This window comes from Symphodus melops (genome assembly GCF_947650265.1).
Source record: "Symphodus melops genome assembly, chromosome: 8".
NCBI classification, from domain to species: domain Eukaryota; kingdom Metazoa; phylum Chordata; class Actinopteri; order Labriformes; family Labridae; genus Symphodus; species Symphodus melops.
The window spans coordinates 9,881,882-9,902,986 of record NC_136698.1 but is presented as its reverse complement, the minus strand read 5'-3'; the positions used below and the strand labels follow the sequence as shown (position 1 = coordinate 9,902,986).

Here is a 21,105-nt window from a genome sequence, read left to right as displayed (position 1 = left end):
ATAAAAAAAAATCCATCATTAACGGGATTAAACAGCTGAGATTTTGAAGATATAGAAGTGTAGTGTTTGAGGCAGTGTTGCCGGTCTCATCGCCTGATTGGACCGGGGAGGGATGATGTCAGACGACCGCATGCGCCCCGGATTGGAGAGAGCGGAGTAAACAAAGCCGCGAGGAGAAGGAGGAGGAGAGGTCTCCACATCTCCAGACAGTCCGATCGACACATCGAATCTGACTTTACGCATAGGAGAGGGCGGCCCCGGCGGCACGTAATCGTCTGCTGAAGGCTGAAAGCAACACTGACAGTCCACCTTTAATGGGTCACGCGTTCAAAAAAGACTGTTGGAGAAGCTAAAGGAAAAATTAGCTCTGTTTTATAATCCAGACGCTGTGCAACCGGCTCGTTAAAGTGAGTGCGATTGTCTAACTCTGCGCGTAACTCTGCGAAAAGTTTTGAAGGAACCATCTGTTTTTCTGCGCGACTGTTCCGGTCCAATAGCTAATGAATTTATGCGAAATTCAGGGAAGTTAACTCAAAAAGACTCAGACCGGCTATGCTGCCCGATCGTTTGGAGACAGCCTTAATCAGGCTGCAGATTCGGAGCTTGGCTCATTAATTGGAAATCAAACAGAGAGAAGGACAGAATAAATAAGCAATTAAGAACTAAACACACTGTCGGGACGATTAGATTTGTGTTTGTGGGATCCTCTGTCTGTCCCGCTTAGGTGTCCCACCGAGCGGTGCGGAGTCTCCAGCTCAGGCCGGCAGCGCTGACATGCTGCCCAAAGTCGATACTGAATCCCTGGGACTCTCTCGATCGTATGGAGAACAAGGGCACATGCCAAGGAACATGCAAGGTAAGAGCTGTAGTTAATTTCCATCATTTACAACCTAGAAAACAGATTAATGGGTTTCCCCTTAGTAGTTTTACGGAACGGTAGGATTGAATACGACCTCTCTGTGCTCACCTGAATGTCACCAAAACTTTTGAGCATACGTATCCAACGTCTTCGGTGCAGACATTGCAGGCCAGTGACTACTGAGTCTTTGTCTTTTATTAAATGACCTGCGCTTTAAATTACAAGACATGTAAAGGCCATCAAAGATTTTTGCAATCATGATTAGAGAATGTTTTTTTTATTATCGTTGTCATTTATTCTCTCCATTAAATAAATATTCTAAACTATGGTGCTGAAACACTTACCTTACTCTTGGCCGGTGATCAAACAGTAATTGTTCAGCTGTCACTTGTGCTGGATGAGTGCAGACGCCTTGTGCGTTAAGATCAAGGAGATGTATATCTAACATTGGATGAAAAAAAGGTGTCTTTATAAAGAGAAATTTAGACAAAAGGAAAACTCTAGAGCAAGATTGAGGAAATTTCATTTGATTGACCTCAAGGCAATAAACTTTAAAAAGACGCTATTTAATTCCACCCGGATTTTTTGTTATTGTTTTTAGAAAATTCGTCATTGCATAAAAAACATCCAAATATAATATGGTACATGCTTATCAGATTGCTCTTGATGATTTCTAAAAAATCTTAGCTCGGGAAAAGAATGCACTCGAAAAGTCAGACTCTATAGCCTACTGTTTTTAATGCTCATCCAGGTTAACTTATGTCGTTATAGTTTTATTTTATATAAACTTGTGATCTGTTGTTTTAAATCACGTAGGCCTATACCGTTTAATAATTGGAGTAAAAATATTTGGACCGTTGTGTTAGTAAGTGAGTTTTAAAAAATGTGTAGCTTTAAATTGGGAAAATAGAATTGGGCAGACTTGCGGCAAGCATTCAAATGTTTTTTTCTTGGTGTGTTTTATCAAAGTAGCCTACTCCTGAACCGCCGTCTATTTAAAGACGGACTGACTCGCCTGCCCTCATTCCCCTGCTGGCATTTCCCAGCGATATACACGAACAATCAATTAGCCCGCTCGTGGTTTATGAGCCGCTGATAACATACTATACTCACAAGACAAGGAGTGGCTGCTTAGAGAGCCCCTTATCTACTTTTTTTTGCGCAGGACTCGGAAAAAAAAGTAGTTCAATCTCAATGTTTTTAATCATCAGCGTTCCTCACACATTTTGTTCTTTTTTTTCTTTTTTGGGAGATGGCATGCGCCAGCAGGTGAGGGTCTGACCTGTGAGTGTCTGCACCTTGTAAACCAATGTAACCTGCACACTTTCAATGCACCGAGCTCCGTTTTGCATGATGGTATTCACCCTATGTATTTATCTCTGTAACCACTTATATTCATAAAACATATATATTATTTTACAATACGACTTCCAGAGTCTTGTGACACAATGGTTTATATGACAGGCCCACCCGTGGTTGACAAAATGATTTTTTTAAAAAAGAAAGAAAGAAAGAAAGAAAGAAAAAAAGAACAACAGTATAAGAACAATGTTTAAGAAATAGTCTGGGTTATTTGATGAAAGACGACAACTCTCTGTTTCCTTTGCGAGGGTTATTTCCGAAAAGGAGGGTGCTACTTTTGCCATTTTAGAAGGCCTCATTCGCCAAATATCCACAATTAAGCGGTCAAGTTTGTTTAAATTTACGAACATTTGGTTCTGACGCGCGTCACTACAGCAGGCCGTATCCAATCATTCAGACACTATCAAGCAGAAAACATGGCACGAGGGGAAAAAGGCAGCTTGGTGGAACTTGTTGCTTCAGCTGGAATACGCAGCGCGGCTCCCAGCAGGGCGACGCGTTAACAAACCAGAAATCATGTCTAATTAAATGGTCTTTTGTGTGAGCAGATGAGTGGCTTTTGAAGTAGGGCAGCAACTTGTGTGGGAAGGCCTTCTGATGACAAAATATTTCCACTTTTACAGCCACATGCACTGAGATTTTCCTGTTTAATCCTGGCTGGTTTTTTTTAAATTTATGATTAGACCCATAAATGCACCTGTAACTGTTGTAAATGTCAGTCTGACTGTTTGCTTTGCGCTGTCACGCGCACACTCTTATCAAGACAAGTAGCCCATGTCTTATGTGAAGGGGTGCAAAAAAACAGAGGGGATTAAAATTTGAGTCGTTTTAAGTAAAGAGAATTGGAAAAAAAAACATTTAAATCTTGCATATACTATATTGTCATGCAGTAATTGCTTTACAATGTTCACGTCTTTCTTTGATATTGATTTCAATAATACACGAATCTGCTATAAAAACAAAATTTCCAATTAGGCTATATCATCGAGTTCTAAAATTATTTTCCAGGGTATGCAGAAAATTACTTACAATGTTGCGTTTGCATATACAACACAAATAAAATAAACCAAATCAACTGGTCCGCAGTTTTACATGTTTTGGAACGCTTTTTTTTTTTTTTTTTGGTTTAGCTCGTCTGCAGAGATAAGGGCTTCTCTGTGTGTCTTCATTTGTCTGTGGGCGGTAACATTTTCTCCTCCAATCCTTAACTCTAATATCTCTTCATTTCCCCCAGCGAATTCACGACTTAGATGCATGCATATTTATGAGGCCCACTTTCATGCGCTTTTTCCCCCGTATTTTAAATACATGTTGTCTCTTGTCTGCAACGAATGTAGAAGAGAAGACGGCAACAAGGACAAAAAGATGGTCGCGTCCTTACAACTCAGTCCAAAATCGACTTTGAATCGTCTCCACCTCCTCAAACTAAACCTCGACAAGTCAGTCATAACTTAGTCTAAAATCTCACACAGTTACGTCGCGGGAGGGGTTCGGCGTGTTTCACATTGATGGATAAAAGCGGGCTTTTGGAAAAAAGATTTCTCAGCGCTGAAAAAGACTCCTCTCTGTGTCTCATCCGCAGCACCCCATTTCAAAATGATGGACTACTCATATGACGAAGACTTGGACGAGATGTGTCCCGTGTGCGGAGACAAGGTTTCAGGCTATCACTATGGACTGCTGACCTGCGAGAGCTGCAAGGTAAGTGTCCTGGAAAATGGAAGTGTCTGTTTTGTGCCCATAATGATTTCCCCATCTGTGTTGTTATCTGACATAATTGCCAAAGATTTAGTCTTGTGGTGATGAGGTCCTGATTATTATTAGTAGTTGCCTAATTAGTGATTTTATTTTGAAGTTCCTAAAGGGCATCCACGGTATATTTTAGGTGTGGAGGCTAAATATTTATTGTGTTGTCATCATCTCTGTTGTAATTATAAGCAAAACAGGACTAAGGTCATATGCACTCTTTTTAAACGCATTCAAACATATTTCTCTAAATATTGCAGAAACAGGCACATTTTCATGAAGCAATTTACACTACCATAAACAGTAATTCTTTAAATCATCTTTGATTTATTCCTATTCCTGTCTTTCTCTATAAACTTGCATTTTTATGGTTCCGTTTTTGCATGCTGTGTATTTAGCTGACATTCTTGTCCAGACTGATGTGCAACATGTGGACCGACACTGTAAAGATTTAGTTCCATGTCATCAAAGTTGCAGGAAAATCAGAGGTAAAGAGGCCAAAGGTCAAATATTGTTGTGACAATCGATCTAAGAAAGTTTTCCTGTGGGTGTCAAAGGGATCTAAAGTGGAAGGCGTGCAAAGTGTTTATGTATTTTTTTGCAAACACCCGCCACAGGAGGTGTGGAAGCAAAGTACACAGTAATAGTGTCTGTGTTTGCACATGCATGAAAATCCACTCCTTTGGAAGTCATCACATGTTCATAAAGAGAACGGCAGCGTTGTGTGATTGCAAAGTGTTTCAGCAATGTTAATAATGAGGACACGGCAAGCAAACAGTTGCTGCCATTAGTTTGAGCTCTATCATCAACCTGTTTGTTCTTTCTGCCTCTTTCCACTGTTTTCACTACTGAGTTAACAGACAGAACCAGAGGGGTTTTTTTTTTCACCCAGTAAAGCTGTCAGCACAAAATTAAGCTAAGACAAATGTCTCTGTGTTAACACTATTCACTGTAAAAAATTGCAGCTTGCAGTATTGATGCTGCAGTGCACATTTCTTGCCTGTGTGGTCATTATTCAAAGCAGATGTTATAGATTTGATCCCATATTATTGACCTTGAGATGCAAAGCACTTGCTTGAAGGGAGACGTCAGTGGCATCTCTGCTGTTTTCAGCCTCAGCACAGAGCTACAACCACAAACACACTTCTCAGTTTAGCAGAGACTCTCTGATGTGTTTGTGTGTGTGCATGCAGGATGGAGATGAAGAGCTCTTTTATGAAGCGCTGCATATCCTTGTTGAAACATGAATAATATTGATTGATCACCTGGAGCTTATCATTGATTATCTCTAAAATGCATGCAATCTATTCAGTGAAAGTAGGATTGTCAGGGCGGAACTGATATATCAGTTTGTCGACATTACAGGCTGATATTAGCATTAAATATCTGTTACCAGACAGGCAGAGTCATTTATCTCCACTGTTATGGCCACAGCTGTGTGAAAACTGAAGTCGGATTCTATTCTGAGTTTTCTATTAAAATGAAAATGTCATTTTAGTCTTGTTTTTTTGGGGGGGGGGGGGTTTTGTAGTGAGGAAGGCAAGGTTACATCTTTAAAATTGGATAATTTTTTTTTAGCTTCGGTTGAGTTTGCCGTTTTTGGGCTTAGAAACACATATTAACAAACACACACACAAGGAGACGTGTAAACACAGGAAAACCACATCAGCAAAGATACTTTATCCGTCAGATAATCTCACCTCCTTTGCGAACATCCTTTATATTTACACATACACACAGCCCTGTCCTCGTCCTCACTGTGGTAGTTCATGGAAAACGCCACGCCGCATAAAGTAAACATAGTTCCACATCAGACCTGTTGGAATAACAACAACAACAAGCTGGAACGGGCTTCATGGTTCTTATTACACATGAACAGCTGGAGCACAAACAGAGTTATAAGATCAGTCTAATTCAGTTCTAATATACCGACTTTGCAAGCAACTACAAGAAAAGTAAAGTTCAGAGGAATATCGCACACATTCAAAATGTAATATATATTTCTGATATGTAAAAGTTAAAGGGAAATTAATGTGAGGAAAGCTCGGTGAAAGATTGGAACCACCGGCCAGCAATGTCAGGAGTGTATATCTGAATCTTGTTACTACTTTTCTGCTGAGAGGCTTGGTATGGACATTTTAACCATGCTTTTATGAATTGCTGAAAATATTTATTTATGGCACATCATTTTAGATTATTATGACGATTTTGTATAATAGATGATATTTGACCCTTACGGTATATGAATGATTAACTTTTTAGTTTTTATTGTATTGGAATAAACTGTTTTAACAGTTTCGGGTTTTAAATCAGAAAATATTCAAGCTTTGACCTTTGATTACTTTGACCTGGAGGTCATGTTAACGCCTTTCTGTGAATGTTGTCCATCTCAATTGTCCAAACGTGATATTGTGGGGTCTTTAGAGCACACTCGAACCGAGTTTGGTTCAGATATTTATCGCACAAGCTGTGCACTAAATGGAAAATTAGAGAGAGTTCCTTCAGAAGCTTAGATTTTTTAGCACTGAGAAGTCGATAATCAAAAACCGAGTTTTTTTTTTGTTTTTTTTTTGACTTATCAGGCAATGCAGATTGTCAATTAAATTTGGGTTCGGTGAGATATTGACAGTACGTTCTTTTTAATTTTTATTTTTTTTAAAGAGCAGCTTTAAGGATTCTCCTCCTAGGTTATGGATCTAGAATACGTTAAAACCATCTTCCCCTTGGTTTGATTTTCCCTGCTGCTGCTTATCATTAATTCCACGTTGCAGGTATGAATCTCTATAATCCCGGAACTGTGAATTATGGATATAATTTATTGGATCTTTTGGGCTCCTGTGCTCATATTTTTCAATAATTAAGCGAGAAGCTGAAAAGATGCTTTCCTCGTAAAATCCAGAGTCTTTAAGGGGACTGAAAACATCGAGAAAAGCAGAGAATTTTGTTGACAGAAAAAAATTGATTATAAAACTTTATCATTCAGTGAAAAGTCTAAGTGAATGTATAGGGAGAGGTTTAATGTAATTTAACTTTTTTTAATTGAATTTGTCAAAGGTTTGTATTCATGCCTCGCTTTTTATTTGTGTGAGTGTGTGTGAATGTGGATGTGTGTGTGCTTGTATCCATGAAGCCTGTCCCCCTCCATCCAACTGGGAGTTTGAATGGGCCAATTACCATGGCAATGCAGGGGTCAAGGTGGTTGACGTCTTAATTGCTTCTCTCCATAGGGCTTCTTCAAGCGCACCGTCCAGAACAACAAGCGCTACACTTGTATCGAGAATCAGAGCTGCCAGATTGACAAAACCCAGAGGAAGCGCTGCCCGTACTGCCGCTTCCAGAAGTGCCTCACCGTCGGCATGAAGCTAGAAGGTACGGCTATACATCCCTTTTTTACTGTTCAGGTGTTTGGCTTATGGCTGTTCCTGTTGCAGCTATGTTTTTAATGCATTTGCCTATCATGCTAAATTATGATGAGATGTAACAGGGTGTTCAACAGTGGATGGTCAAACGTGTGTGGCTGGAAAAGTTTGAGAATTCAAATTATGACAGGGCACATTCTTTTCCATAAAAGGGTCTTTATGTTAAAACAGTGAATCATACAGCGGTACTGTGATTTCAGACAGGACAGATGGCTGGTACTAGTAATGAATGTAGGACTGTCCAGTCCCTGCTGGTGGATTTACTATTCAGACCCTTTATTTTTGTTAAGCAATTTTAGAACGTATTTAAGAAAAACAGCTCCATCGTAGGTGTTCGTCCTGGTCTGAAAATGTCATGCCGGTGAACGTGATCGTTGACAGAAAATGTTCTTTATATGTTATATACTCATATATATAAATCTTTTGGTTACTATTACTGATGTGCTCATGTGTAAGATACATTTTAGATTTGTAGGGTCTTTTCTGTCGCTGACTTAAACTCTGTGTATGCTGAGCAGTTAATTCCATGTTATGTAGTACATTACTTGTGTTCTTTGCAATCTGTAAAGTAACTTCTGTAGTAAGTAAAGCTGTTAAAGCAAAACATTACATTTGTATTAGTCTGAACTGGGGAAGAGCAAGGGGATAAGACAGATAAAAAAGTTAAGAAAGACAGACAGACAGACAGACAGACAGACAGACAGAGACAGACAGACAGACAGACAGACAGACAGACAGACAGACAGACAGACAGACAGACAGACAGACAGACAGACAGGGAGCATATCAATCTTTTGCACATTCAGTTGCGTTTTTCTTTCTGTACTATTTCAGAAATAGTTCACCTCGAATTTTGTCTATTTTGGAGTTTAATATTACATAGAGCTTGCTAAAATGTGATCTAGAATTAGCTGTAAACATCTGTATAAGTTGAGAAGCAGGTCTAGGCTGTGCTGTTTCATTCTGCGAGCTGCATCCTTTATTTTTCAAGATTATCACGTCTGTGTGCAATTACTGACAGTCGGAGAGGAAAAGAAATACAACACGCATCAGCTACAACTGGAGTTTGATTGTTCAGAGAAGTTTCTTCCAGAGTTTTTTTTGTGTCTTATCCATTTGTTTAAATGGGAATATTATTAATCATAGCACTTGAAGTTTTTGGAGACGTGGAGCGAAAATATACTTCCAAGTTCCATTCAGATGTATAGAGTTTCATTCTCCACTGACATTTCCACCTTCAAAAAAGTTTCATACCTGCTCTGACATAATGATTGCCTGCATGAAAGGAGAAGAAGATATTTATTTTAACATTTTAACAATGAACATCTCAGTAATATCTACTCATGAAAATGTAAACCCAGAACTTTGTGAAGTGAAACCTTTAATTTCTTCCACCACGTTGAAGTCCAGCAATGATTATTAGTATTTGAGACGGGGTCAGGGGGAGTTGGGCGGTATCCGGTAGCGACGCTACACTTAAACTTGCCAGACATAGTAATGGATAAAATATTAAACTTGGCGGCAGGGAGAGAATAGTAATGGTGATACTTTTGGCCAGTTGCTATGAAGCCTCTTTGTTTGATTTGAACGAGGCTCAGGAGCTTGTTCAAACACGGCTGTCTAGAAGTGACAGAAAACTTCATCCAATGCTCAAAAATAATATTCCGAATCAATTATTTCTCCACACATGATTTGGGACATTTATTCAGAAATCTCTAATTTTGGGATAAAGCAACCTGAAGGTTATCTAAAGCAAGTGTGAAAAAAATGGATTTGAAAGCTAATACTGAGTCTTTAATTTGCTTCATTTGTTGTACTATTTGCTGTCTTTTTTATGAGATAAGTTGTTATTTATATAGCTTAAGTCAAATTTTATAACAGAATTGTAAGCACTTTTGTAATTTAATCCAAATTTAGCTCCTGACACGCTGACGCACAGTTGTAAAAAGTTAATGTATAAAGGAAATAAGAACCTTTAAGGGTGAAATTCGAGCAAAGACAGCCTAACTAAAATCTTTCCGGAGGCTTCCCCTCCCTCTACCTGCCATGTGCCGTGTAATTAATTGCTGTTAATTGTGAATGGCCGCTGGGCACAATGTCTCGGCCTGTCATTTTCTGGCTGACATGGAGGGGAGGGGGCTGGGTGTTTGACTAGTTTTGCTGGCGGTAGCTTTCAGCTCGGGGGCACTATGGGCCCCGCAGCACTCTGTCAGGGGCCAGAGGCTGCGGTGGGCGACCCCTGTCATGACCAGTAAAGTCTTCCCGTACATAAAAAGCTGACATCCCTCAACACACACATGCAGCTCTTCCTGGTAAACACATACATGTATTCATGAGGAGCCAAAAAAAGGTGGTCAGAGGGCCACAGGCGAGAGGGAGAAGCTGCTGCTTAATTCTAAAAAGTGTGTATAGTCGCGCTTAAAGAGGAAAAGGAGTTTTGGGGTTATGTGCTTAATTATAGCAATCTTTTCATTTCATAACACAGCAACTTGCAGCAACGTGCATTCAGGAAGTCTTGTGAAAGACAAATATGGACACAAAAAAACATGAAGGAATCCTTAAAGTGTGTTTGGTGTGACAGTTTTCAGCTATTGACTTTTTCTTGTATTGTTTAGTACACTTCCTGTTTATTATATGTCTGCCAAACAATGGAGTGATGTTCACTGTTGGAAATTTGACGCTGGTAGCTGTAAAGACGTGTGCGTCTGATGTTTTGAGCTTAGAAATGGGACAGTAACAGTGTTGTTGCACGTGTATCTGCCCATCCGAACACTGTGAGATCAGTTTTAGTGTTTCTTACTGAAAACAACACAAAAAGAATTGTAAAAAGTTGCTGTTATATGGTGAAAGACAAACCTGCTTATGCTTATCATAATCTGGAGTCAAGATAAATACATTCAACTGTGTTTTTAAAACGCTGCATATAAATGAATCTAAATGATCTGTAATCTAAAATGTTATTGGTTTAGCCTCATATTAGATATCTTATTTTTTCATCATGAAATTATAAAAAGGACATTTTTTTCCCTTTTTGAAAACGATTCAATAATCCCTCGTGTTTTGTATAATTAGTTATGTTTAGGGGCAGACAAGGTCATTGTACCATAAACGACTGAACGATTGAATGTGAGAAAAATATAATAAACGCTTGGATATAGCCTGCACACAGGCTTTTTTTTTTTGTTCACCTTTGTCTTATGTTACATAAATAAAAACAAGAATAAAAACACAAATCACAGCAAGCTGTTTTATAAAAAAAGAACTCCTGCACTGTAACTTCTCAGTCAGTGTTGAGTCATTGAGAAACATAATAAAGTCCAGATCCAAATAAGGTTTAACCCATGAGCTCATCACTCACAAAAGCTGATGAAGCATGCCGTACCCGAATAGCTCCCACTGGTAAGATTTCCCTTTTATGCTTGCTAAGAGTTACCTTGCATTATATGCTTCAGTGAACTGCCTAATATTTCCCTCACTTATGAATCACCTCAAAGCGGATGTAACAGAACGCAAAGTGTATTTTAATATAGAGAATGTGTTAGTGATTAGTTAATTATAATACAACTGTGAGATAAATCATGAAGATATTTTTTTTTACATTTTATAAATCAAATATAAAATCTTCAATATAGCCCTTCAGCTAAAATTAGCGGCACCACTTGACTGTTAGTATTATTCTTCCCTGTAGCTCTATCCCTCTTCCTCCACTTTTTATTTTCTCCCTGTCTCCATCTTTCTCCCCCTGATTTGTCTTCCATCAGCCTCCCAGTGCCTGCAGTAGAAGCCGTGGAACTGTCCCATTACTTATGCATAGGTATCATAGGTATTCATGTGTGTGCATGGGATAGGGCGCATCCGGAGCAGGGGCCGGGGCCCCGACATGACAAACAGGGTGTCAGCAAGCCTCCGCGGGACCCATTAATATGCCGGCGGGCGACAGGGATCCTCACCTACGCACGCTTAATATTCCTGTATATTAAACAACCATAAATCAGAGGGTATAAGCGCTGAGGGCTCTTGAGTGTGTGCGAGTGTGTGAGAGTGTATGTGCGCATAGAAATTGTGTCTTTTCAGGTTGTGCATGTCAGTGTGTGTTATAATATGTTTGAGATGTTGTAAACACAGGGTACTGGATACTTTTGGGAAAGACGATCAGGGTTTAGATTGGGTCAGTTTAAGGATTTATGGATTTACGTTTGCCTGAGTGTGCTTTGTGTGAAAGAAACAGCAAGTCAGGAGAATTCAGTGGGAGACAATGTCCGCCTTTTAGCCTGGTTTTAGCTGTCAAGCCTCGCTGCTTACCACAATTGCCCCTAGCACAGTTCCTATTCATACACAACTTCTATTTAAAGTAATTATTTTCATATAATCTCTTTCTTTTTTTTTATGAACTGATTACTTATTTCACATTTTTTTTGTCTGAGCAAAACAACAGCTTCCGACAATCAGGCGGTGTGTCCAGCACTTAAAATAACCCTTCCTTTGATTTTCTGGAGAAAATGTTTGTATTTCTGTATCTGGCTGCTTTCTCTGTCTGTATCTGCAGCAGTGATGGGTGTTGCTTTCAGGGCAATTATTCAGTTTATGCCACAAACCACAAACACAAAACACTAAATACGTCACTCTCTAGGCACTACATGTGACTTTAGATCAGTGACACTTTACCCACTTTTATGACAAGTAATTCAGTAACTGCTTTGTCTTTTAACCCTATAAAACACAAAAAATAATTTATACTTTCCAGTCTCGAAGTTGTAAAACTTTTCCTTACATTTTTTGGGATGAAATTGTTGCCTTCTGAAGTCATATGGTCACATGATGACTTGGAGAATTTCAGCTCAGTGCTCCAACAAATAACCCCTTAAATATGTCTCCTCCTCAGTCAAACACACACATGCACTTCCCTCTCCAAACCTCCCCCTCAAATATTAATGTATTTTATGTATGCAAATCACCTTGTTTAATTAGAAACAGTCTGTGTGTGCCTCTAAGTGTACGTGCTTGTGTGCGTGTGTGTGTGTGTGTGTGTGTGTGTGTGTGGGGGGGGGGTGTGGGGGTGTGTGTGTGTGATCCTGATTTTACATGATATGATGTCGGTCTCTGGGTCCGAGGAGACAGGCAAAAACGCAGTGAGGGCCTAATTCTGTTTTCCCAGTAGGGTTTACTATTAGTTTCTCCGCTCGTTAATGACGCTGTTGTGCAGAAATCATTAATACTTAAATTCGCTCTACAATAATGTATAATAGATACTTTTGACGGCTCCTTATTATTTTGATCAATTTTTCAATGCTAGTGATATTCTTGAGCCTTCTTAAGTGGGCACTGAAGTTGACCCCAAGCATGTTGGGTAATAATTTGTGTGTGTGTGTGTGTGTGTGTGTGTGTGTGTGTGTGTGTGTGTGTGTGTGTGTGTGTGTGTGTGTGTGTGTGTGTGTGAGAGAGAGAGAGAGAGAGAGAATGTCTGTGTGTCGATATCACTGTGTATAAATTAAATACCATGAGAGCCATTGGGGAATCTCCAAGGAGGTGATGCTTCCGGCCTGATACCCTCTCTCTCTGAGATAGGAATGTGTGATGCATTTGACATTGTGATTTTTGTGTCTGTGTGTGTAGTTTAATATTACCACAGTGAGTGTGTTTTCAGGTGTGTTTTTGTGTCTTTTCCTCTTGGTTCCTCTTGCTCAGATCATAGACATTTTTGTGACGGAGGTCATTAAAATCACTCCCAAGGCAGTGATTAGCGTGTGTGTGCGTGTGTGTGTGTGTGCCTACCCCTCCACACCCCAAAAGTCAGACCCCCTTTATCCTGCCCTCTATTTGTCTTGTAAAGTGAGAGAGTCTATTCAATGAAATTAAAAAAACAACATTATATATCACATTGGTATTTGTTCTCTAATGTTGCGTGGTCCCCCAGACTCTTGCTAGCTCGTTGCACACTGGGCTCAGTGAGCTCAGTCAGAGTAAGAGGTAATTAAGTATGAATAATTAACACCAGTTACCCCCGACTGGGAGACCGCAGAGCAGCTTCCCCATGGCAGCAGCTGGCCAGATCACACACGGTCCTCATAGCTCTCCACTTTGTGCCCGCTCGTTCATTAGAAATACCCACAGCACAGACTAGTTGTGATCCTCACCACAGGATCCTGCACAGAGAGGGGGAGACAGGGGGAATCAAGGGTATGTTTGGTCCATCTGAAACAAAACATCTTATTGTAAGTCTGTGTGGCAGAAAATGTGTCTGTTAATGGACAGCTATTAGATATTGCAAAGTCAAATTGCTTTAATTAAAAAGGAATAAATCAATTTGAAAAGAGAATTTCAATTTTCAGTCTTTCCCAGTATCTAGTGTTTGAGCTGTGTGCTTCCTGAGTGGTAGACAGAGATAGCCAGCTGTACAATGATCATTCAGCAGAGCAGTTCAAAGAAGTTTGTGTCTCTAGTCAATGAGTAACGACACTATCTGTAAGACCTGTGGGGTTTTGGAGTCAACAGGTAAATGTCAAGTGTAATCACCGCAGGAATACTTTTGCCCTACAAACAAGTTTCAAAACACAATGCGTAATCCATACTACATGTTGAAAGCAGCGCTGTAGTGTTGGAAAGATAAAGAGGATTGCATCTGCAAGAGTGATGAATGTCTTTTTTCTTTCATGGCAAATCCATTATCTGCTACATCTTGAGAAAAATGTATATTTTTTTAGGTTGCAAAACTGTTTTTTTTTTGGTGTCATTTTTTATTGTCAATCAAAACTCTTCAAATAAATAATTTTTTAAAATTTTAATTAATTTCAAGTTATCAGTAACGTACTCTCCAGAATGGTTCGTTTGGTACTTATACCTCTGTATGATCCCACAGACAATAAAAAAGAAAATCTTCCATTTATATGCCTATGGTCAAATTAGGTATTTACTGAATGCTGGCACAAAGATCCTTTGGATCCTATTTTGAAAAGTTAAGCTGCCAGTATTATTTTAGGCAGATAAAATAAAGCTGACAGAGATCTTTCAAAAATGAGCAGTGTCAAGACTGAGCAACATGTAACAGATCCTGTAACATTCCTCTTCTTTTCTTGTCTCCTTTTTCACCCCTCATTGCTTGTCTTTCAGCTGTGCGTGCAGACCGCATGCGTGGTGGTCGTAACAAGTTTGGCCCGATGTACAAACGTGACCGGGCCCTGAAGCAGCAGAAGAAGGCGCTGATCCGCGCTAATGGCCTGAAGATCGAGGCCATGACTCAGGTGATGCAAGCCGTGCCCACCGACTTAACCATCTCCTCAGCCATCCAGAACATCCACTCGGCAGCCTCCAAGGGCCTTCCACTGAGCCACCACGCAGGCCACCACACCAGTCACCATCACCACCACCATCACCATCATCACCCCACCGCACTGCCCCCCACAGACTACGATCGCAGCCCCTTTGTCACTTCCCCAGTAAGCATGGCGATGCCCCCACATGCCGGCAGCCTGCAGGGCTACCAGGCTGCCTACGGACACTTCCAAGGTACGCGTACCATCAAATCCGAGTACCCAGACCCATACACCAGCTCGCCAGAGTCCATCATGGGCTACGCCTATGTTGATGCCTACCAGTCAGGCTCCCCGCCCAGCTTCCCTCACCTTATCGTAGAGCTGCTTAAGTGCGAGCCAGATGAACCGCAGGTGCAGGCCAAGATCCTCGCCTACCTGCAGCAGGAGCAGGCCAGCCGAAGCAAACATGAGAAACTCAACACTTTCGGCCTCATGTGCAAGATGGCAGACCAGACACTCTTCTCCATTGTGGAATGGGCACGCAGCAGCATCTTCTTCAGAGAGCTCAAGGTAGGTTTGCATGAACAACTGATTTTAAATTCCCAAATACTGCAACCTTGTCACATTTCTTTTCACAATGGTAATATTTCCAGTGACCAAATTAAACTCAGAGAGAAACTGTTGATAAAAGCCAAGAAAGTCCACTTGTGTACACAGTAGATCAGAAAATCAACACAAGGTGTAAACCTATCCCATGAGGCTTTCTTTAGCTCTAACCAAAGGCTTGTGTGCCTATACTGACCAAAGGTATGAAAATAACATGTTAGATAGGAAGAGATAGTTCAGTTAGTACTATGTGATTCTGCATTATATGACACATATAACTTGTGAATCTTGATAGCGTTTGTATTTGACAGCTAAGATTATTATTTGTGAATTGAGAGATTTATTTTTTATTTTTATTTTTTTTCAAAATCTAATTCACGATTTTGGCTATTAATCATATTAGCACTGATTAAATAATACTATATGAGCTTAAGTCTATCTGCGCTTGCTCTTTGAGCCTTTAATAAATTATCCTGCATTTTGTTTCAATGCCAAGTCTTTCACTATCCTGTCATCCATAATTGACAGTACTTTACTCAGTTCACGAACATCATCGGCTCAATCCTTTATCTTCAACAGGCCTTTAATCTTCCTCTTTTTATGCACTGGCTCAACATTAATACAGAGTACACAGGGCTTTCTACTCTTAGCTGCCACTGCTGTCTGTCCCACTGCCTGATTAATATGCAGCAGCCGCCCGTATTTACCCTGTGTGTGACACATTTTGGCTATGAGTTGTGAAAACTTTGACTATGAGCTTCAGGCACTTTTCATACTAACAGCGTCTTAGTGTGAGGGTTTTATGTGAACTGAATACTGCCCATCTCCCCTTGAAGTATTCCTCAGATCTAAGAGGGAACCCACTGTGTGATGATGTCAGTTATTGGACATTAGCATACTAGTCCAACAAAATACAGAGTATGGACCCAAGCACACACAGCATAAAGACTGCATGCTACAGATGCACGCACCATGAGCACACACCTTCAACACCTTTCAATATCAACTCCAGTGAAAACCTTAGTGACTGCACTAATCAAATGAAATTTCTCATCTCATCTCATTGCTAAAAAAGCAATAACCTTTTTCAGTATGCCAGAAAAGATGATTTTGATAAAATTGCTCTTTTTTTTCTCATCTCATTTCTCATCTCATTTGATATCTTTAAAATGAAGTAAACGATGCAAAAGAGGCCAGAAACTCACATTCATTTTACATATGGCTTTGACACTAGATCAGCATTTCCCCTTTTATCTAAAAAATGTCACAATTATGGACTAACTTATTTAAATGGAAGATGCCTAAAGTGGCCTTGTGTTCCACTTTGCACTCCACAAAGATTTGGTGTTCAAGGCGATGTCCAACCCTTCCGAACTGTCCTGTCAGGCATGTAGCAAACGCTGACAGACACACTTGTACAGCCACTTGACCCAGCGTCCTCTTGCCAGGTTTCAATTTTTTTTGTTTTTGTTTTGGGGCTTATATCCTCCTACATGTACAGCAAGTGATGCCGAGATGTTTTAATGTCAGATAAGTTCATTATTTTTGCATCTAATTTTAAATATATATTCGGTCGGCCACCATGTAACGTTGTGATGATTCTAAAACCAAATGTTCAGAAAGTAGTTATATTAAAATAGTGAAATTCTTACAATTTGCGTTTGTTCCTCCCTTTGTTGACAGGGGGTGCTGCAGCACCCTCAGCACTCACCCTCCCGCCCCCTTGGTCACTATAGAGACACACTGCCAGTTTCCCTTTTAATTGCTATAAAATTAAGATAATTATATGGTTACATGAGTTGTGTATTCATTAAAAACATCTAAACTAGGTATGCAGTCTAGGTATGTGCAGTCTCACAGAACATCAGCATTTAGCCTGTTAAACACTGTCCTTTTTGATTTTTTACACAGTTAATCCCAACTGACAAAAATAACCATTCGCAAACGCCTCAGTATAAAAAATGTGATAATTCCTGCTCATTCATCACCGACCCCGAGGGAAATTTTCTGGATATGTGTGCTTGCTCATGGCTTTATTTGCACTGAATGAAGGTTAATGTTTGGAGCGACATGAAAGGTGTTTGATTAGCCTGCCTTCACCTGTTTTTCCTCCTGTTGTCTGACTTCTTTTGTCTGTTTGTTTCAACACCTCATCGCCAAAGGCTCAGCTGCATATTCATGGGCCCCCGTCTCAAAATATTCCTCCTAATATTTAATGTTATTGTGTTTTTTTCAAAGGGGAAAATAACACATGGAATGAATGAAATATTAAAAATGGAGCCAATTACAGCACAGACAAGGGTCCTTGAAAAACACATGTTGACATTTAGCACGTGCTGTGTCCCCGCTATTGACATTTTCCAGATCTGTATTTGCATTAAACACTAGTTCACGCTCCTTAGCACACAGATTCACACACTCACACACACAGGCTTGAATAGGGTGTGGTCCAAGCTAATAATTGTGTTCGCCTATTAACTTTGAATGATCATTTTCGCTGCACAGCGAAGCCTCTACATTTCTCACTCCCTCTTCCTAATTCAATTATCACACACACTTGTGTTAGTTACTCCCTGATTTGCTGCTGAATGAAATGTCATTATGTTTGCCTAATGACTACCCACATTACTGGAGCTTAATAGTAATTGTGCTGTTTGCCTGTTACAAAGGTGGAAAATGACCTGAGCATAATGCAGGAGAAAGCTTATTCCTGCATTGAGCTTTTTCTATTACACACAGCTCATTGGCTTAGGAGCAGTGGGGGGGCGTATTTCACTTAAGTGAGGGAGATAATTGAACCAAACCCCTCCTATGCCTTTAAGAGCCATCTAAAGCACAAGAGGGATTGAGAAATAATGTGCTAGCTGTTGCTCTGACAGTTTTTCCCACACAATCTACAAACCTCTCTTTCTCACAACAGGGCAATCCTGCCAAGCAAGGCTTAGTGATAGTCACTACAATGTACATTGAGAAGTGGGTTTAGACCATCCACTTTTTCATTTATTACAGATACCCAACAGTAACTAATCCATGTTGAGCATGCATTGGGAAACAGAGGCAGAAACCTTTTAATCCGAACAAGACTTATTTGTTGACAGCCATCTTCTGCAACCAGATGGGCCGAGGATAGTGTCTTTGAGACACAAAAAGTGAGAGCACGAGAGGAAAAACAAACAGACAGAATGGCAGGGAGATGCGAAAACAGCAATAAATTTACTTTTAGTTGGGATGCTAAAAATAATGGTAGAAATAGGTCTCATTGTTTTGGTTTATAATTGCAAGTTATATTATAGTGAATATGTAATATATTTTAATCTGCCTGACCTTTTGGGCTTCTAGCATATACAAATCTGATTTCAAGATTTGAGGTTGTGCATTGGATAAGAGAGACAGGAAGCAGAGTTGAATAAAAAGTTTGTCACAGGATCAGTGTGGCGCTGTAGGAAGCTATAAATACACTTCATCACACACACACACACACATTCCCACATTAAGACACAGACAGCGTGCACACATAACGCACAGCCCTTCTCACTATTATTAGCTCCGTAAGAACAAAAGAATTTCTCCGGTAATAGAGCCAAGCTGGGAGGGTGTGAGCGAGGCGTCTGCCAAAAAAAGTGTTTAAAGATTTAGTTTCCATAAGTTGGCCTCGGTCACGGGACTCATAAATATTTAGCCATTAGGAGAACCTTTTAAAGAGCTCTCCCCATTCTTCTCCACTGCACACTGCCTCGCTCACTCTACCCCCCCTTGTCTTTCTGGGAATGAGGCATGACGTGAGTTTATTTCTAACACCTTGGATCCCAGAAGTTGGGGTGGGCCCTTACTGCCAACCTTTCCAAAAAGTTGATTGGTTTAACACATCGACAAATAGAAAAAGCCAGGTCTGGTGCACTGGTTTTGAAATCAGTAAGAAAGTGGATGAAGGAAAGTTGAGTCATGGCTGAGGTCATTGTACTTGGTTATTTAATAAGACGTGAGCAGGTTGAAGACATGTGTGTTGTGGATATGTTAATATCAAGAAGCTGATGCTTACTATATCTGAACTTCAAGTTTTTAATTATTCAATGAGTTTGCTATAAATGATGATACAGAAGTAGAGTCAAGTCCATGTATATGATGTTTAGGCTGTTTTGTTATTAATTATATATTATTTATTATATGTTGTTATTTTTTAAATTATTTTATCAATTCTTCATCTATTATGTTAGTGAGTTTGTGTCTATTATTGAACATATGGCGGTATCTGAGTGAGTTCTAACAGGGGAAGCTCATGTGTTTGTCTCTCAGTAGCACGGGGCTTCCACCCCCCCCCCCCCCCCCCCCCCCCCTTCTCCCTTCTCCCTTCCCTCATCTGTCCTACAATGAACCCCACCCGCCCAATTGCCAACCACCAACCTCGCAACTTTTGATGTCAAAGGACAAATCTACTTGAATAGACTTTTTAAAGCCGCTGCTAATAAGATGTAATCTTGACTTTTTAGAGGAGTATTGTTGTTTAGTGGTTAGTCCTGTTTCAGTTAAACTGATTTTGTATTTTTTTGCAGCCAAATTGAATTGAATTGTTTCTTTTTTGTTGTTGTTTTTTTTGTTTTTTTGTTAAAAAAAAATCTAGGGAAAAGCTTCTATACAAGCCTATGGTATCAAATCAAGCACAATGGCATACTGTCATCTAAATTAAACATTCCAGAACTTGAATCACATTTTGAAAAATCAAGCCCAGTAAATACTGCTACATCCCACAAACACACAAAAGTACCAAAAAGAACAAGTAAAATGAAATGTTAAAAAATGCTGAATGTTTCCCTTATAGATACAATTATAATGAGATAATGGGAGTTTGTCCTAAACAATATAATAGTAGTTTTTTCATTACTAAATCATCATACCTTTTGATTAAAACAATACCATGCTTTCTCAGTGAAAACTGGAAACAGACTTCTGAAGAGCAGCTCTTCTAGTGTTCCTGTTTGTGCTGAATATGAGGGTGGACAACTGTTTGTCTGCCAGTGTTTGCATGTGTGTTTAGTAGTGTGTGTGTGGGAGTGCGTGTATAAGAGTGACTCATACTGTCGCCTGCCCAATGCTATACTCTCCTCCATTGTTCCTGCCTCTGCAAACACAATAAGAGGTAGAATTTAGCATGGCAAGCGGGACTACTGATGATTCATATGTTTATATCATACCTTCCCTAGTTGTACTCCCTTAACTATGACCAACAACCACACACACAAACACCCTTTAATAAAAGGATGTGTGCACGGTGTTGGAACACTGTGCCCTTTTGTGTGCCATGTCAACACTTAACAAACAGGCGTAAATGAAATAATGGAAGTGACCATGTTTGGAAAGAGTTTTGGGGATATAAAGAATTCAGGCTATATAGTTTAGCCTCATTACAGAAGAGTAAAGAAATACAACTTCAGATATGAACACGGAAGGTGTCATAACCATTCAGTGTGGTATGCTTTCCAGGAGTTTTTTTTTTGTTTATTTATTAATTTTTTTATGGATCCCATCCAAACCTCACTTTCCATTTCATATACTCCGGTGGGTAATATCTGAATTTCCCAGAATGCCTTTGAACAACTAAAAAGATCCAACACATATGCAATGAAGATGTAGATACCAAGTCAGTTGGTTCTTGCGACTTGATGCATTCCTATATTTACAGCCAAAGTGTTTCTGGCTGTGATCTGTAAGATAGAAAGAAAACATTTTTAGCTGTCTTCTTTAAGCGATGTCCAACCCTTCAGTTGCTTTTGAAGCAAAACGATATTTTGAGGGACAGGACAGGGGAATATGTTCCACTGCAAATGTGTGCTTATAAATGAGGTCGAAAAACTCTGAAAAATCAGTC

General features: G+C 39.8%; 1 protein-coding gene across 1 annotated transcript in view; it reads left to right on the top strand.

Moving 5' to 3' along the window:
- Positions 1-210: 210 nt before the first annotated feature.
- The window catches only part of nr5a2 (nuclear receptor subfamily 5, group A, member 2), a 63,821-nt gene continuing 42,926 nt past the window's right edge, over positions 211-21,105 (top strand). The window contains exons 1-4 of the mRNA XM_079350220.1: positions 211-856; positions 3,804-3,922; positions 7,195-7,336; positions 14,494-15,206. Of these exons, the coding sequence (XP_079206346.1) occupies positions 775-856; positions 3,804-3,922; positions 7,195-7,336; positions 14,494-15,206 (1,056 nt within the window). The 5' untranslated portion in view covers positions 211-774. The remainder of the gene's footprint in view (positions 857-3,803; positions 3,923-7,194; positions 7,337-14,493; positions 15,207-21,105) is intronic.